General features: G+C 48.3%; 1 protein-coding gene across 2 annotated transcripts in view; it reads left to right on the top strand.

Annotated features, from left to right (window-relative positions):
* The window catches only part of LOC135054525 (zinc finger protein ZFP2-like), a 152,371-nt gene that overhangs the window by 87,159 nt on the left and 45,412 nt on the right, over positions 1-19,800 (top strand). The window contains exon 2 of one of the 2 annotated variants that reach the window (XM_063957661.1): positions 3,221-3,365. The exons of the other annotated variant lie outside the window; for it this stretch is intronic. Coding sequence (XP_063813731.1) covers positions 3,288-3,365 — 78 coding nt within the window. The 5' untranslated portion in view covers positions 3,221-3,287. The remainder of the gene's footprint in view (positions 1-3,220; positions 3,366-19,800) is intronic. 2 annotated transcript variants of the gene reach the window in all.

The following is a 19,800-nucleotide window of genomic DNA, read 5'->3' as shown; positions in this document are numbered from 1 at the left end:
GGAGCAAAGTCATTGTCAGCGGGGCCCATAACCACATTGGAAGAAATGAGCATGGAGGAGCTGATAGCAGAATGCCAGCTGCGAGGCATCCTTTTCCAATTCTGCACTCGCAGGGAAATCCTCCAGCTTATTCTCCAGGATCAGGGGGATCCAACAAAAGCGTTCACCGATTACCGGACGTGGATCCTTCGCCTTGGCCCAGGGATGAGTGTGTGGGAACAGCTGGAGTGTCTGGAGGAGTGCTTCATTGTGGCAGAGGAAGAGGCAATGGATCGGGGGCTCCTGGATACCCCAGCATGGCTAGACCAGTGTTGCAGGGTGGATGCAGAAAGGCACCGCCTGCAACAGCTTATCCCACACCCAAGGGAAGCAGTTGCCCGGTGTACTATGCAGGGAGAGGCTAGCGCTGAAGTGAAGGCTATGCCCACAATACAGGCATCCCAGGAGGAGCTGCACTACACCTTCCCTTTTGCTGAGGTGGAAGATGTAGACCTAGTAACCAGCTGCCAGGGGATCTATGAAGACTGTGCCCAAGAGATCACCATGGATGGGGGAGTATTGTTCCACTGCCCGACTACAAACATACCAGTCACGGATAGCCTCTTGCTCCAGGATGCCCAGCTTATTCAGCTGGGGGAGGCTCATCGCGATGGATTGGCAATGGCAGCCCCATTCATTTCACTGAGGAAGGCTGATGAGAAAATGCCCTGTGTATCTCCTGCTACCCTAACTCCACAAGAAGATTATGAAGGATTATTCCCTTTTAACGATTTGGAGAATGAGGAGCTGCGATGTGAATACTGGTACGTACCCTGTGATTCAAAAGTGACATTGGTAGCAGAGACTGTTAACATAATATCAGAGCAGGAACCAGAAAAGGATGTGTTGCACCACCGTAATACCTGTGAAAGTGTGGACTATAACTATGTGCCGAGGGATGTGCCTGCCATAAGCCAGATCCAAGCAACTGCAGATCAAGTGGAGGTTGGGAGATGCCGCTTGTTACCTTGTCTCCTTTACCTGGGTGAAGGCACAGTGCAACCCGCTCCCCTTCCATCTGCAGAGCAAGAGAAAGTTGTGGAGATAATTGTGGAAGCTTCAGTTGTTAAAACCCTGACTGGTACCCCACCAGCTACCAAGTGCACAGGACTGGCGGTGGAGGAGGTTACCCAGGAGGAGGAGTGCGCAGAAGGCGCTGCAGGTGAGATACTGGCTTTTGAGGGGGGAGCACGGGCACAGGACCAGCCTGTGCTGGTGACTCTCCTGCAGCCACCAGCTGAATTGTTTCTGATGAAGGGTCCATCCTCAGCACTTGGTATTGAGACCACGTGCTGTACGGAAATTTGCCAGCCCCCTAGTTGGGGTTTGAGGAAGGAAGGACTGGACAGAGTTGCGGAAGTACTGGGGGCAGGACCCCAACATTGGCCTGCCTTTAGGCAGCTGTTCCTTGTGCAAGGGAGGGAGGTGGAAGGTACTCCCTGCCCCGTTGTGCCAGAGGCACAGGTATTAGTACACCCAATAGGTGGGCCGGGTGTAAAAGTTTGCAATGTTGCGGAGTGGGGATACCCAACATCTGAATTGCTAAATCCCCTGCTGGTGAAAATGAATGTGTCATATTGTAATATTGTCCTTGCTGGTTGTTTAACACTACTGCCTCTTACCACATGGGTCTGGTGTGACATCACCCTGTGGGACTCAGGTGGTACACACATGCATGATATTCTCTCCCCTGCACCCACCGCTCCTGGGTGGTAATGTTTCCTCAACACTTCAGAACAGGAATAAAAAAGTAGAGGAAGGAATGTAAAGATATGAGACAGAGGGTAAAACTGTATTTATGGCATTTCAATCTTTATAGCGTTTAATGTACTTTTTATTCCTTCTGTTCCCATGTCTCTCTGGCTTGTGTCCCTATTACCCCATGTGTGTGATCATCCATTAGCCTATATATTCTGTACTATAATCTTACCCAGGTAAATACAGGTGTGCTGTGACCTGGCACCTAGTGCTGTCATGTTATGTTTGTAGGAGAATGCCAGGCTGGTATGAGGTTACTACAGGTTATCATTGCCATGCCTATTGAGTCCATCTATGATCCTTATATGGTCACACAGGAAATACATTTGAGGACCAGGTAATGTCTCTTTGAAGCTTCTCCTCCACAGGGGACAATCAGGACTTAAACCAATTTCCCTGTCATTGTTCCTTCTGTTTACTTTCCACTGTTCCATCCTGGTACCTCACAGACAATACGGAGCCTGACCCAGCATGTGGTCAGCAGGAGAAGGCCAGCTGTGGGAGGCAGTAGGGAAATACCTGAGGTGGCATACACCCAATCAGAAACCTGCGTTTCCTCCCCAGGTGAGCGCTGCATGATGGGCATTTGGAAGGTTTTAAAAGAGGTTGCGCAGGTCAGCTCCGCATGTTAGTCGCAGGACTCTGGCTAAGGGGTGATTCTCTGCCAGGGTACCTTGTGGAACGCATCAACAGTGCTTTGTGGACTTATATGTACTTACTACTGCAAGGACTAATCTGCTATTACTGCTGTGTGGACTCAGTGATAGTTCTGCTGTATGGACTTGTTTATCTGGAACTTCTACACGGAATTTCTGTGGACCTAAATCCTCTACTGGGACTTACTATCTGGACTGCTACCTGTATACTGTTTCTGGGCTATATTTACGTCTGTTTCCTGTGAATTATCTATTCCTGTGTGCTGTGAGAAATAAACCATCACTTTGGTTTCATCGGCTCTGTGTCTGAGTGATTAGAAGAACCCCGTATCTTCACACTTGGTATTATTATATAGGGGAGAGGGGACCGTACAGTGATATATGAGGGGAATAACACAGCCCCCGGCACACACTGATATGTGGTATTATTATTATATAGGGGAGAGGGGACTGTACAGTGATATATGAGGAGGAATAACACAGCCCCCGACACACGCTGATATGTGGTATTATTATTATATAGGGGATAGGGGACCGTACAGTGATATATGAGGGGGAATAACAGACCTTGGCACACGTTGATATGTAGTATCAGGCACTATGGGTCTGGCCTCTGAGCTGGGGAATATACATGTTAGCATTACACATTGTTATACAGAGTCTGGTGGGCGGCACTATAGGGTGCTATGGGTACAGCTTCTAAGCTGTTTATATTAGTTACATTTTTGCTATGTGATGCTTATACTAATAATTACATTTATTCTTAGATAACTAAGGTTTGAGGAACTGGGAATTCTCTACTAATTGTCACACGTCCTGTATATATCAGTGAGGATGGACACAGAGAGAAGTCACATGACTGAGAGTATATTACAGCTCACTCTGGAGATCATCCACCTGCTCACTGGGGAGGTGAGGGGATCCGGAGTGCCACAGTGACATCACTTATATCAATAGTAATAATACAGGGACATGACTGGGGAGGTGAGGGGATCTGTTGGTATCTTAGTGACATCACTTATATCTATAGTAATAATACAGGAACATGACTGGGGAGGTGAGGGGATCTGGGAGCATCACAGTGATGTCACTTATATCTCTAGTAATAATACATGTACATGACTGGGGAGGTGAGGGGATCTGGGAGTGTCACATTGACATCACTTATATCTATAGTAATAATACAGGTACATGACTGGGGAGGTGAGGGGATCTGGGAGTGTCACAGTGACATCACTTATATCTATAGTAATAATACAGGGTCATGTCTGGGGAGGTGTGAGGATCTGGGAGCATCACAGTGACATCACTTATATCTATAGTAATAATACAGAGACATGACTGGGTAAGAGAGGAGATCTGGGAGTGTCATAGTAACATCACTTATATCTCTAGTAATAATACAGGGACATGACTGGGGAGGTGAGGGGATCTGGGAGCATCACAGTGATGTCACTTATATCTATAGTAATAATACAAAGACATAACTGGGGAGGTAAGGGGATCTGGGAGTGTCACAGTGACATCACTTATATCTATAGTAATAATACAGGGTCATGTCTGGGGAGGTGTGAGGATCTGGGAGCATCACAGTGACATCACTTATATCTTTAGTAATAATACAGGGACATGACTGGGGAGGTGAGAGGATCTGGGAGTGTCACAGTGACATCACTTATATCTATAGTAATAATACAGGGACATGACTGGGGAGGTGAGGGGATCTGGGAGCATCACAGTGATGTCATTTATATCTATAGTAATAATACAGAGACATGACTGGGGAGGTAAGGGGATCTGGGAGTGTCACAGTGACATCACTTATATCTTTAGTAATAATACAGGGACATGACTGGGGAGGTGAGGGGATCTGGGAGTGTCACAGTGACATCACTTATATCTATAGTAATAATACAGGGACATGACTGGGGAGGTGAGAGGATCTGGGAGTGTCACAGTGACATCACTTATATCTATAGTAATAATACAGGGACATGACTGGGGAGGTGAGGGGATCTGGGAGCATCACAGTGATGTCACTTATATCTCTAGAAATAATACATGTACATGACTGGGGAGGTGAGGGGATCTGGGAGTGTCACAGTGACATCACTTATATCTTTAGTAATAATACAGGGACATGACTGGGGAGGTGAGAGGATCTGGGAGTGTTACAGTGACATCACTTATATCTATAGTAATAATACAAGGACATGTCTGGGTAAGAGAGGAGATCTGGGAGTGTCATAATAACATCACTTATATCTCTAGTAATAATGCAGGTACATGACTGGGGAGGTGAGGGGATCTGGGAGTGTCACATTGACATCACTTATATCTATAGTAATAATACAGAGACATGACTGGGTAAGAGAGGAGATCTGGGAGTGTCATAGTAACATTACTTATATCTCTAGTAATAATACAGGTACATGACTGGGGAGGTGAGGGGATCTGGGAGTGTCACAGTGACATCACTTATATCTTTAGTAATAATACAGGTACATGACTGGGGAGGTGAGGGGATCTGGGAGTGTCACAGTGACATCACTTATATCTATAGTAATAATACAGGGTCATGTCTGGGGAGGTGTGAGGATCTGGGAGCATCATAGTGACATCACTTATATCTATAGTAATAATACAGAGACATGACTGGGTAAGAGAGGAGATCTGGGAGTGTCATAGTAACATCACTTATATCTCTAGTAATAATACAGGTACATGACTGGGGAGGTGAGGGGATCTGGGAGTGTCACAGTGACATCACTTATATCTATAGTAATAATACAGGGACATGACTGGGGAGGTGAGGGGATCTGGGAGTGTCACAGTGACATCACTTATATCTATAGTAATAATACAGGGACATGACTGGGGAGGTGAGAGGATCTGGGAGTGTCACAGTGACATCACTTATATCTATAGTAATAATACAGGGACATGACTGGGGAGGTGAGGGGATCTGGGAGCATCACAGTGATGTCACTTATATCTATAGTAATAATACAAAGACATAACTGGGGAGGTAAGGGGATCTGGGAGTGTCACAGTGACATCACTTATATCTATAGTAATAATACAGGGTCATGTCTGGGGAGGTGTGAGGATCTGGGAGCATCACAGTGACATCACTTATATCTTTAGTAATAATACAGGGACATGACTGGGGAGGTGAGAGGATCTGGGAGTGTCACAGTGACATCACTTATATCTATAGTAATAATACAGGGACATGACTGGGGAGGTGAGGGGATCTGGGAGCATCACAGTGATGTCATTTATATCTATAGTAATAATACAGAGACATGACTGGGGAGGTAAGGGGATCTGGGAGTGTCACAGTGACATCACTTATATCTATAGTAATAATACAGGGTCATGTCTGGGGAGGTGTGAGGATCTGGGAGTGTCACAGTGACATCACATATCTATAGTAATAATACAGGGACATGACTGGGGAGGTGAGGGGATCTGTTGGTATCTTAGTGACATCACTTATATCTATAGTAATAATACAGGGACATGACTGGGGAGGTGAGGGGATCTGGGAGCATCACAGTGACATCACTTATATCTATAGTAATAATACAAGGACATGACTGGGTAAGAGAGGAGATCTGGGAGTGTCATAGTAACATCACTTATATCTCTAGTAATAATACAGGTACATGACTGGGGAGGTGAGGGGATCTGCGAGTGTCACAGTGACATCACTTATATCTATAGTAATAATACAGGGTCATGTCTGGGGAGGTGTGAGGATCTGGGAGCATCACAGTGACATCACTTATATCTATAGTAATAATACAAGGACATGACTGGGGAGGTGAAGGGATCTGGGAGTGTCACAGTGACATCACTTATATCTATAGTAATAATACAAGGACATGACTGGGGAGGTGAGGGGATCTGGGGGTGCTATGGTTATTTCACATACATGTAATATGGTAACTGTCTTTGCACTTTGTGAGTCATTTGGCTATTTTCTCTGACGTCCTAGTGGATGCTGGGAACTCCGAAATGACCATGGGGAATAGCGGCTCCGCAGGAGACTGGGCACAATTAAAGAAAGCTTTAGGTCACCTGGTGTGCACTGGCTCCTCCCACTATGACCCTCCTCCAAGCCTCAGTTAGATTTTGTGCCCGGCCGAGCTGGATGCACACTAGGGGCTCTCCTGAGCTTCTAGAAAGAAAGTATATGTTAGGTTTTTTATTTTACAGTGAGACCTGCTGGCAACAGGCTCACTGCACCGAGGGACTAAGGGGAGAAGAAGCGAACCTACCTGCTTGCAGCTAGCTTGGGCTTCTTAGGCTACTGGACACCATTAGCTCCAGAGGGATCGACCGCATGGAACTGGCCTTGGTGTTCGGTCCCGGAGCCGCGCCGCCGTCCCCCTTACAGAGCCAGAAGCAAGAACAGGTCCGGAAAATCGGCGGCAGAAGACATCAGTCTTCACCAAGGTAGCGCACAGCACTGCAGCTGTGCGCCATTGCTCCTCATACACAATTCACACTCCGGTCACTGAGGGTGCAGGGCGCTAGGGGGGGGCGCCCTGAGCAGCAATAAAAACACCTTGGCTGGCAAATATATCACAATATATAGCCCCAGAGGCTATATATGTGATAATTACCCCTGCCAGAATCCATAAAAAAGCGGGAGAAAAGTCTGCGAAAAAGGGGCGGAGCTATCTCCCTCAGCACACTGGCGCCATTTCTCCCTCACAGCTCCGCTGGAAGGAAGCTCCCTGGCTCTCCCCAGCAGTCTGCACTACAGAAAAGGGTAAAAAAGAGAGGGGGGGGACTAAATTTAGGCACAGAATATATAACAGCAGCTATAGGGGACATAATTCAGTTAGTCCCTGCATTATATAGCGCTCTGGTGTGTGCTGGCATACTCTCACTCTGTCTCCCCAAAGGGCTTTTGTGGGGTCCTGTCCTCTGTTAGAGCATTCCCTGTGTGTGTGTTGGTACGGCTGTGTCGACATGTTTGATGAGGATAATTATGTGGAGGCGGATCAGATGCCTATAGAAGTGATGTCACCCCCTGCGGGGCAGACACCTGAGTGGATGGACTTATGGATGGAATTACGTGCAAGTGTCGACTCCTTACACAAAAAATTTGACGACATGCCAAATGCTGGACAGCCGGCTTCTCAGCTCGTGCCTGCCCAGGCGTCTCAAAGGCCATCATGGGCTCTAAAACGCCCGCTACCTCAGATGGCAGACGCAGATGTCGACACGGATACAGACACCAGTGTCGACGATGATGAGTCTAGTCTAATGTCCACTAAGGCCATTCGTTGCATGATTGAGGCAATGAAAGAGGTGTTACACATTTCTGATATAAACCCAGGTACCACTAAAAAGGGTATTATGTTTGGGGAGAAAAAACTACCCGTAGTTTTTCCCCCATCGGAAGAATTAAATGAAGTGTGTGAAGAAGCGTGGGCTTTCCCCGATAAAAGATTGGTAATCTCTAAGAAGTTACTAATGGCATTCCCTTTCCCGCCAGAGGATAGGGCACGTTGGGAAACACCTCCTAGGGTGGAGAAAGCGCTCACACGTTTGTCTAAAAAGGTGGCACTACCATCTCCTGATACGGCCGCCCTTAAGGAACCTGCTGATAGAAAGCAGGAGGCGATCCTGAAGTCTGTATAGACACACTCAGGCATTATACGTAGACCAGCTATTGCGTCAGCATGGATGTGCAGTGCTGCCGCTGCGTGGTCAGATTCCCTGTCGGAAAATATTGATACCCTAGACAGGGACACTATATTGCTAACCATAGAGCATATAAAAGACTCAGTCTTATACATGAGAGATGCACAGAGGGAGATCTGCCGGCTGGCATCTAAAATAAGTGCATTGTCCATTTCTGCTAGGAGAGGCTTATGGACTCGGCAGTGGACAGGGGATGCAGATTCGAAAAGGCACATGGAAGTTTTGCCTTATAAAGGTGAGGAGTTATTTGGGGATGGTCTCTCGGACCTAGTTTCCACAGCAACTGCTGGGAAGTCAGCATTTATACCCCATGTTCCCTCACAGCCTAAGAAGGCGCCGTTTTATCAGGTACAGTCCTTTCGGACCCAGAAAAACAGGCGTGGAAAAGGCGGGTCCTTTCAGTCCAGAGGCAGAGGTAGGGGAAAAAGGCTGCAACAAACAGCAGGTTCCCAGGAGCAAAAGTCCTCCCCCGCTTCTTCCAAGTCCGCCGCATGAGCCAGGTACGGTGGGGGCCGCCTCAAAAATTACAGCGATCAGTGGGCTCGCTCACAGGTGGATCCCTGGATCCTTCAAATAGTATCTCAAGGGTACAAACTGGAATTCGAGGCGTCTCCACCCCACCGGTTCCTAAAATCTGCCTTGCCGATTACTCCCTCAGAATGGGAGGCTGTGCTAGCGGCAATTCACAAGCTGTATTCCCAGCAGGTGATAATCAAGGTGCCCCTACTTCAACAAGGACGGGGTTACTATTCCACACTGTTTGTGGTACCGAAACCGGACGGTTCGGTGAGACCCATTTTAAATTTGAAATCCTTGAACACATACATAAAAAAATTCAAGTTCAAGATGGAATCGCTCAGGGCGGTTATTGCAAGCCTGGACGAGGAGGATTACATGCTAACCCTGGACATCAAGGATGCTTACCTGCATGTCCCCATTTACCATCCTCACCAGGAGTACCTCAGATTTGTGGTACAGGATTGCCATTACCAATTCCAGACGCTGCCGTTTGGACTGTCCACGGCACCGAGGGTGTTTACGAAGGTAATGGCGGAAATGATGATACTCCTTCGAAAAAAGGGAGTTTTAATTATCCCGTACTTGGACGATCTCCTAATAAAGGCGAGTGTTAGGGTCTCCTGCCCTGTGCTGCCACGTCGTCATGGAAACCGGGAGACAAGTGCTAGCAGAGTAACCTGAGCGCAGCTGATACTCCGGTTCGGGTCTTTTGCTGTGCAGTGGTTACAGGCTCTGTGCACGGTAGGGGATCCGGTGCTGGTTTTTGTGCTCACCGTCTGTGAGGTCTGAGTGGGGCGTGGACAGCACCTGCTATATAAGGCCTCTTCTCAGGTTAAGCAGATGCTGCTGAATCTTTGTTGGTTAGTCAGTTCCTGAAAGTTAGCCAGTACTGTGTAGCTTTGTATTTGTTGTTGCTTACTGCAAATAGGCCTGGGGATTTGGTACTACACTCTGCCAATCCAGACCTAGCAGTAAGACTGGAGTTAGTCGTTTAACTTGCTGGGGTTCTTTTGCTACTCTGTGAACTTAGCAAGTTTGCGGCTGTATTCTCAGATTTAACTGCATAAATCCTGTCTCACTGTGCAAGGTGTTCAGGTGTCAATTTAGTGGCAGTAAGCTGAACCTGTGCACTGCAAGTGAGGATTAGGATTGTGGAGACTCTCCTTGTGTCTATCATTCCATCTCTGACCAAGGAGTTTACTGCCACACCCGTTGGTAACCCTTTAGGGTTTTGCTGTTGCCCTTAGCAACAGCATTTCGGGTTCTCTACGTATTAAAACACAACATCTTGCTTTTTCCATCTGAGCATTACTAATACTAGGGAGACACCCAGTTTCTTAGCCTCTGGGCTTCTCTGTTCACTTTGTGTTTATTTTGTTACCCTATCACCTTCTGTGTACGTAATGTCATATTCCCTAGTCTGTCTGTGAGTTCATTTGTTTTGCATCCCTATCCGTTCAGACACCAGTACATTCCTGCAGGCACTGGTGTGCATAACAGTTCAAACACCAGTACATTCCTGCAGGCACTGGTGTGCATAACAGTTCAAACACCAGTACATTCCTGCAGGCACTGGTGTGCATAACATATTCAGCAGCCTAATACTCCTGTTGAAATTTTGTGGGAATATGGAGCATACCCCTCAAAATACGTTGCAACAGGTGGTCGATCAGGTGCAGGTCCTGACTCAACAATTTAATGATTTATCCATTAAAATGCACACCTCCCAGGCCGCTGGCGGAGCTCCCGCAGCAGCAGCACCTTCAGGGGTTAGGGAGCCGAAAGTAAATCTCCCGGATCGTTTTTCTGGAGATCCCTCGCAGTTCTTTTGTTTCAAGGAGAGCTGCAAGCTATACTTCCGGCTTAGGCCTCAGTCTTCTGGGTCGGAGATTCAGCGGGTGGGCATAGTGATTTCCTTGCTACAAGGAGACCCACAGGTCTGGGCATATGGGTTGCACCCTGACTGTCTGTCGCTTAAAAGTGTTGATGCTTTTTTTACGGCACTGGGCATGTTGTATGATGACCCTGACAAGATGGCCTCAGCCGAGGCTCAGATTTCGATCCTTAAGCAAGGGCGAAGGCCAGTTGAGGTTTACTGTACGGAGTTTCGGAGGTTGGCCTATGATACCCAGTGGAATGACCCAGCCCTGAGACACCAGTACCGAAGAGGTCTTTCTAACCAGATAAAAGACCAACTGGTACAATATCCCTTGCCTGATAGCTTGGATCAGCTCATGCAGTTATCCATCCGGGTGGATAGACGGCTGAGAGAGCGTAGGCTTGAAAGGGAGACCAAGGTTTCCTTCTTTCCCAAGGGAACCTCAGACTCTGAGGAATTTTCCGAGGAGCCTATGCAGAGTGGGGCTACCCGCCTCTCCTCGCGTGAGAAGACGCGGAGGAGACAGCAGGGGTTGTGTTTGTACTGTGGGAATAAAGGTCATGTGGTAGTATCATGCCCAGAAAAGCCGGAAAACTTCAGGGCCTGAGGGTGATGGGAAATATCCTGTCAGGCCAGAAGTCAGAATTTCCCAAGAAGACTTTTATCATTCCGGTGACCTTGAAGATCCTCGGTCAAACTGTCAAGACTGAGGCCTTTGTGGACAGTGGGGCCGACGGGGTTTTTATGGACCGCCAATTCGCCCTGAAACACTCTGTTCCCTTAGTACCCTTGGCATCGGAAATTGAGATTTGTGGGTTAAACGGGGAACCATTATCCCAAGGTAAAATTACCTCTTGCACTAGCCAGATTTCTTTGTTTATTGGAGCCACACACTCTGAAAAATTGTCCTTTTATGTGACTGTCTGTACTTTTGCCCCATTGGTGTTGGGGTTACCCTGGTTAAGGGCCCACAATCCTCAATTTGACTGGGTCTCTGGGGAGATTCTTAGTTGGGGTACTGATTGTTTCAGGAGTTGCTTGAGCCTTCCAGTCAGGCTCTCGCAGCTAAGTTTGCCAGGATTGCCAGGGTGTTATGCAGATTTTGCGGACGTGTTCTCCAAAAAAGTTGCAGAGGTACTACCTCTCCATCGCCCCTATGACTGTGCCATTGATTTGTTGCCAAATGCTAAGCTTCCCAAGAGCAGGTTGTACTCCCTGTCACATCCTGAGACTCAGGCTATGGCAGAGTACATTCAGGAGAACTTGGCTAAGGGATTTATCAGACCTTCACAGTCTCCAGTTGGGTCGGGGTTCTTTTTCTTGGGTAAAAAGGACAGTTCGTTGCGACCCTGCATCGACTTCAGGGAATTGAACCGTATCACGATTAAAAACTCATACCCACTGCCTCTCATTTCGGTCTTGTTTGACCAGCTTCGTACTGCCACCGTTTTTTCTAAGATTGACCTACGCGGTGCATACAATCTAATCCGAATAAGAGAGCGGGATGAATGGAAGACTGCCTTTAATACCCACTCAGGGCATTATGAATATTTGGTGATGCCTTTTGGGCTCTGTAATGCCCCGGCAGTCTTCCAGGATTTCATGAATGATGTACTCAGGGAATATTTGGATAGATTCTTAGTTGTATACTTAGATGACATCCTAATCTTCTCCCATTCCCTGGAGGAACATCGGAAGCATGTACGCTTAGTCCTCCAGAAACTCAGAGACCACCGGCTTGGGGCGAAGCTGGAGAAGTGCGAATTTGAAGTTCAGCAAATCGCATTTCTAGGATATATTATCTCCCCAGAAGGTTTCCAAATGGAGGGTTCCAAGGTACAGGCAGTTCTTGGCGAAGCTGGAGAAGTGCGAATTTGAAGTTCAGCAAATCGCATTTCTAGGATATATTATCTCCCCAGAAGGTTTCCAAATGGAGGGTTCCAAGGTACAGGCAGTTCTTGGCGAAGCTGGAGAAGTGCGAATTTGAAGTTCAGCAAATCGCATTTCTAGGATATATTATCTCCCCAGAAGGTTTCCAAATGGAGGGTTCCAAGGTACAGGCAGTTCTGGATTGGGTGCAGCCCACTAGTTTGAAGGCGCTTCAGCGTTTCCTGGGCTTTGCAAATTTTTATAGACGATTTATCGCTGGATTTTTGTCTATAGTGGTGCCCTTGGTGGCACTCACTAAGAAAGGGGCGGATGTTGCTCACTGGTCTTGTGAGGCTAAAGCGGCTTATGCCCGTCTCAAAAGGGCATTTGTATCGGCCAAGGTGCTGCGACACCCAGATCCAGAGCGTCCTTTTGTGGTGGAGGTGGATGCCTCTGAGATGGGTATTGGGGCAGTGCTCTCTCAGATGGGAGTGTCTGATAATCGCCTTCATCCCTGTGCTTACTTTTCCCGTAAATTTTCGCCTGCCGAGATTAATTATGACGTGGGTAACCGGGAATTGTTGGCTATTAAGGATGCACTCGAGGAGTGGAGACACTGGCTTGAGGGGGCTAAGTTTGTGGTCTCAATTCTCACCGACCATAAGAATCTGGCATATTTAGAGTCAGCGAAGCGTCTCAATGCCAGGCAGGCACGATGGGCTTTGTTTTTTGCTCGCTTTCATTTTTTGATAGCGTATCGCCTTGGGTCAAAAAACATCAAGGCTGATGCGCTCTCGCGGAGTTTTGCTCCAATCCAGGAGACCACTGTGGAGCCGTTGCCCATTGTGTCCCCATCATGTATTAAAGTGGGCATTACCCAGGACCTCTTATCATTAGTCCTTAGAGCACAGGAGCAGGCTCCTCCAGACCTTCCGGTAGGTCTTTTGTTTGTGCCTCCTAGGTTAAGACAGCGAGTGTTCCTGGAATTCCATGCCAAGAAGTCGGCAGGTCACCCAGGTATTGCCAGAACTCGGGAGTTGCTATCTAGGGCGGTGTGGTGGCCCTCGGTGGCTAAGGATGTGGATCAGTGGGTACGGGCATGTGACATCTGTGCCCGAAATAAGACTCCTAGAGGGGTTCCTGTTGGCCCATTACATCCACTCTCTATCCCATCTAAGCCATGGACCCACATTTCAATGGATTTTGTGGTGGACTTGCCCAAATCCTCGGGGATGACAGCCATCTGGGTTGTCGTTGACAGGTTTTCGAAGATGGCGCAGTTCGTTCCACTGGTTGGGCTGCCATCGGCCAGACGCCTGTCTGAATTATTTATGCTGCATGTTGTGCATCTCCACGGGTTGCCACTTGATGTGGTCTCTGACCGCGGATCCCAGTTTGTGGCCACATTCTGGAGGGCATTTTGTTCCGATCTCCAGATTTCTGTCAGCTTGTCGTCAGGCTACCATCCGCAGTCTAATGGGCAGACTGAAAGGGTGAACCAGTCCTTGGAGCAGTTCCTCAGGTGTTATGTCTCCAAGTGTCAGACTGACTGGGTTGCTCATCTGTCCATGGCGGAGTTTGCCTATAACAACGCAGCTCACTCTGCTACAGGGATCTCTCCCTTCCTTTGTGTGTATGGGCATCATCCTAAGGCCAATTCTTTTGACCCCCTGGACTCCACGCCTGGTGGTTCCTCTGTGGTTTCGGTCCTTAGAGGTATTTGGAGGAAAGTGAAGAAAGCCCTTGTGTCTGTGTCATTAGTGACCAAAAGGGTTTTTGATAAGCGGAAAAGACCCTGCAGCTTCAAATTAGGAGACTTCGTCTGGTTGTCTACCAAGAATTTGAAGTTGAGACAGCCATCTCATAAGTTAGGCCCCCGGTTCATCGGCCCTTATAAGATCACCAGGGTTATCAATCCGGTGGCATTTCAGTTAGATCTGCCCCGTTCTTTGGGTATCAATAAAACATTTCATTGTTCCCTTTTAAAACGGGCGATTAGTAATCCTTCTTCCAGTGGAAGACCTTCCCCTCTTCTGATACGTGGCCAGAGGGAGTTTGTTGTTGAAAGGATTCTTGACTCCAAGATGGTTCGGGGTCGGCTGTCATTTTTGGTGCACTGGAAGGGGTATGGCCCGGAGGAGCGGTCGTGGGTGCGCAGTTGTGATCTTCATGCCCCCAGACTGATACGCTCTTTCTTCTCGCAGTTCCCTGATAAACCCGGTGGTAGGGGTTCTTTGACCCCTCGTCAGATGGGGGGTACTGTTAGGGTCTCCTGCCCTGTGCTGCCACGTCGTCATGGCAACCGGGAGACAAGTGCTAGCGGAGTAACCTGAGCGCAGCTGATACTCCGGTTCGGGTATTTTGCTATGCAGTGGTTACAGGCTCTGTGCACGGCAGGGGATCCGGTGCTGGTTTTTGTGCTCACAGTCTGTGAGGTCTGAGTGGGGCGTGGACAGCACCTGCTATATAAGGCCTCTTCTCAGTTTAAGCAGATGCTGCTGAATCTTTGTTGGTTAGTCAGTTCCTGAAAGTTAGCCAGTACTGTGTAGCTTTGTATTTGTTGTTGCTTACTGCAAATAGGCCTGGGGATTTGGTACTACACTCTGCCAATCCAGACCTAGCAGGAGTCAGTCGTTTAACTTGCTGGGGTTCTTTTGCTACTCTGTGAACTTAGCAAGTTTGCGGCTGTATTCTCAGATTTAACTGCATAAATCCTGTCTCACTGTGCAAGGTGTTCAGGTGTCAGTTTAGTGGCAGTAAGCTGAACCTGTGCACTGCAAGTGAGGATTAGGATTGTGGAGACTCTCCTTGTGTCTATCATTCCATCTCTGACCAAGGAGTTTACTGCCACACCCGTTGGTAACCCTTTAGGGTTTTGCTGTTGCCCTTAGCAACAGCATTTCGGGTTCTCTACGTATTAAAACACAACATCTTGCTTTTTCCATCTGAGCATTACTAATACTAGGGAGACACCCAGTTTCTTAGCCTCTGGGCTTCTCTGTTCACTTTGTGTTTATTTTGTTACCCTATCACCTTCTGTGTACGTAATGTCATATTCCCTAGTCTGTCTGTGAGTTAATTTGTTTTGCATCCCTATCCGTTCAGACACCAGTACATTCCTGCAGGCACTGGTGTGCATAACAGTTCAAACACCAGTACATTCCTGCAGGCACTGGTGTGCATAACAGTTCAAACACCAGTACATTCCTGCAGGCACTGGTGTGCATAACAGCGAGGTCCAAGGAGCAGTTGTTGGTAGGAGTAGCTCTAGCTCAGGAGGTGCTACACCAGCACGGTTGGATTCTGAATATTCCAAAATCACAGCTGGTTCCGACGACACGTCTACTGTTCCTGGGTATGATTCTGGACACAGTCCAGAAAAAAGTGTTTCTCCCGGAGGAGAAAGCCAAGGAGCTGTCATCTCTAGTCAGAGACCTCCTGAAACAAAAACAGGTGTAGGTGCATCACTGCACGCGAGTCCTGGGAAAGATGGTGGCTTCTTACGAAGCAATTTCTTTTCGGCAGGTTCCATGCCAGAATCTTTCAGTGGGACCTGTTGGACCAATGGTCCGGATCGCATCTTCAGATGCATCGCCTAATAACCCAGTCTCCAAGAACCAGGGTGTCTCTGCTATGGTGGCTGCAGAGTGCTCATCTTCTAGAGGGCCACAGATTCGGCATACAGGACTGGGTCCTGGTGACCACGGATGCCAGCCTTCGAGGCTGGGGGGCAGTCACACGGGGAAGAAACTTCCAAGGGCTATGGTCGAGTCAGGAGACTTCCCTACACATAAATATTCTGGAACTAAGGGCCATTTACAATGCCCTAAGTCAGGCAAAACCCCTGCTTCTACACCAGCTGGTACTGATCCAGTCAGACAACATCACGGCAGTCGCCCATGTAAATCGACAGGGCGGCACAAGAAGCAGGATGGCAATGGCAGAAGCCACAAGGATTCTCCGATGGGCGGAAAATCACGTACTAGCCCTGTCAGCAGTGTTCATTTTGGGAGTGGACAACTGGGAAGCAGACTTCCTCAGCAGGCACGACCTCCACCCTGGAGAGTGGGGACTTCATCCAGAAGTCTTCACACTGATTGTAAATCGGTGGGAACGGCCACAGGTGGACATGATGGCGTCCCGCCTAAACAAAAAACTAGAGAGATATTGCGCCAGGTCAAGGGACCCTCAGGCGATAGCTGTGGACGCTCTAGTGACACCGTGGGTGTACCAGTCAGTTTATGTGTTCCCTCCTCTGCCTCTCATACCAAAGGTACTGAGAATAATAAGAAAACGAGGAGTAAGAACAATACTCGTGGTTCCGGATTGGCCAAGAAGAGCTTGGTACCCGGAACTTCAAGAAATGATCTCAGAGGACCCATGGCCTCTGCCGCTCAGACAGGACCTGCCTGTTCCAAGACTTACCGCGGCTGCGTTTGACGGCATGGCGGTTGAACGCCGGATCCTAAAGGAAAAGGGCATTCCGGATGAAGTCATTCGTACGCTGATTAAAGCCAGGAAAGATGTAACTGCAAAACATTATCACCGCATATGGCGGAAATATGTTTCTTGGTGTGAGGCCAGAAAGGCCCCAACAGAGGAATTTCAACTGGGTCGATTTCTGCATTTCCTACAAGCAGGAGTGACTATGTGCCTTAAGTTAGGCTCCATTAAGGTACAGATCTCGGCTCTGTCGATTTTCTTCCAGAAAGAACTAGCTTCACTACCTGAAGTTCAGACATTTGTAAAAGGAGTGCTGCATATTCAGCCCCTTTTGTGCCTCCAGTGGCACTTAGGGATCTCAACGTGGTGTTGAGTTTCCTAAAATCACATTGGTTTGAGCCACTAAAAACCGTGGATCTAAAATATCTCACGTGGAAAGTGGTCATGTTATTGGCCTTGGCTTCGGCCAGGCGTGTGTCAGAATTGGCGGCTTTGTCATGTAAAAGCCCTTATCTGATTTTCCATATGGATAGGGCAGAATTGAGGACTCGTCCCCAGTTTCTACCTAAAGTGGTATCAGCCTTTCACTTGAACCAACCTATTGTAGTGCCTGCGGCTACTAGGGACTTGGAGGATTCCAAGTTACTGGACGTAGTCAGGGCCTTGAAAATTTATATTTCCAGGTCGGCTGGAGTCAGGAAAACTGACTCGCTGTTTATCCTGTATGCACCCAACAAACTGGGTGCTCCTGCTTCTAAGCAGACTATTGCTCACTGGATCTGTAGCACAATTCAGCTGGTGCATTCTGTGGCTGGACTGCCGCATCCTAAATCAGTAAAAGCCCATTCCACGGGGATAGTGGGCTCATCTTGGGCGGCTGCCCGAGGGGTCTCGGCTTTACAACTTTGCCGAGCTGCTACTTGGTCAGGGGCAAACACGTTTGCTAAATTCTACAAATTTGATACCCTGGCTGAGGAGGACCTGGAGTTCTCTCATTCGGTGCTGCAGAGTCATCTGCACTCTCCCGCCCGTTTGGGAGCTTTGGTATAATCCCCATGGTCCTTTCGGAGTTCCCAGCATCCACTAGGACGTCAGAGAAAATAAGATTTTACTCACCGGTAAATCTATTTCTCGTAGTCCGTAGTGGATGCTGGGCGCCCATCCCAAGTGCGGATTGTCTGCAATACTTGTACATAGTTATTGTTAACTAAAGGGTTATTGTTGAGCCATCTGTTGAGAGGCTCAGTTGTATTTCATACTGTTAAACTGGGTATAGTATCACTAGTTACTCGCTATAGTGCGTTTTTATGCGCTACAGCGAGCGAGGAACTCACTTTAAAAAAATAACTGGGTCCTACAGGAATGGTATTGACTGAGGCGCACACAGGCGCCTGACTGACAGCGCGTCCTGCAGGCCCCTCGCCGGATCATTCCTCAGTGCCCCTCCCCTCTTCAACGGCTCCTGTGTCCCGCCTCCTTGACCTCTGCGTGGTGTTCCTTGGTGGAGAGTTGTGCTGCCGCGCTGTACCTTCCTGAGCTGATCCCGCCTTCCCGCAGCTGGTAGAGGCGCTGGAGAGGAGAGGAGCGGAGCAGGTGACGTGTAGAAGGGTGAGCAGCAGGGCCGGGACTTATTGTTATGTGGAGGAGAGGGAGGCATTCTGCTAAGGGAGATCCTTACACTGGCTGCCATAGTGACTCCCCTATATACCCATCCCTAACTGTGCCTCTTTGAGATACCTCATCTTCTCTGTACCCCCATTCCTGACCTTGCCTCACACTGACACCTCATCATCCCTCTACCACCATCCCAGAAAGTGCCTCCCACGAACACCTCATCTTCCTCCTTTTACCTCCCCCCCATCCCAGACCATGCCTCCCACTGACACCTCATCATCCCTGTACCCCCATCCCAGACCGTGCCTCCCACTGACACCTCAATTAGGTTTCGTGATGACAATCTATTTAGGAGTGAAACATTGAATACTGTCACTGTGTGTATGACTTTTTATTTCGTTGACGAGTCCTGAGTGCCGCTGAGCATTGGGTATGACCGGCGCTTGGGATCCCGCGGATTAGAATGCACAATAAAGCTCCTGGTGGGCTCGCTGCACTCACCACAGGTTCTATTCTCACTCTATGGGTATCGTGGACACCCATAAGTGGGAATAGTCCCTTTTCCCCAGTACTACCCAAACTGCTATTGACCCTTACACCTTCTCTGCCCCCATTACTCTGCTGGTACTGCATGGACCTAAGCCCCTCCTTGCCGCCAGCACTGCCCCAAATGCTATCTACCCTTACCCCTTCCCTAGCTCCAGCATTGCCCCAATACTGCCTGCCCTTAATCGACTCTTGTCCTCCTGTACTGCCCCAGCTGCTGTCTACCCATACTCCCTTCCTACCCCTAGCACTGACTGCCCCTAACCCTCTCCTTGCCCACCAGCGCTGTCCAAACTGCTGTCTGCCCTCACCCCCTATAATATGTAATGGGACCCAGAAATAGCGGAGTAGGACCCCCATTTTTTAAAGGGAGGGGTCCTTGGGACCCAAAACATTTTTCGCTCCGCACGATCACTGGTAATGTTTTTGTTCAAACTGTTTAAACTTGTTCCTATTGTAGGGTAAGGATAGCCATGCCTCTTTCACCGAGCCCTATTTTTGACGCCTTCTTGAATGTTGTGTGAAGGAACGTTAGGGGACAAAATGCATCCCTTTGTTGCAGTTATCTCCTTGTTCCCCTTAAGAAGTTGTGAGCTGACATAGTTTTTGTTCTTGGATGAAGGGCGATGACTCGTTTTTACAAGACCTTTGTATTGGGGATTGTTTTTCAGCTCCTTGTATTACATAATCTAGGGGTGCCACCATCTTGATCGCTTATCTACTCTTGAGAGAAATGAGCGCTATGTGTTTGAA

This window comes from Pseudophryne corroboree, chromosome 3, assembly GCF_028390025.1.
Source record: "Pseudophryne corroboree isolate aPseCor3 chromosome 3, aPseCor3.hap2, whole genome shotgun sequence".
Classification (NCBI taxonomy): Eukaryota; Metazoa; Chordata; class Amphibia; order Anura; family Myobatrachidae; genus Pseudophryne; species Pseudophryne corroboree.
The sequence above is the reverse complement of the archived record's forward strand: the minus strand, read 5'-3'. Positions and strand labels throughout refer to the sequence as shown.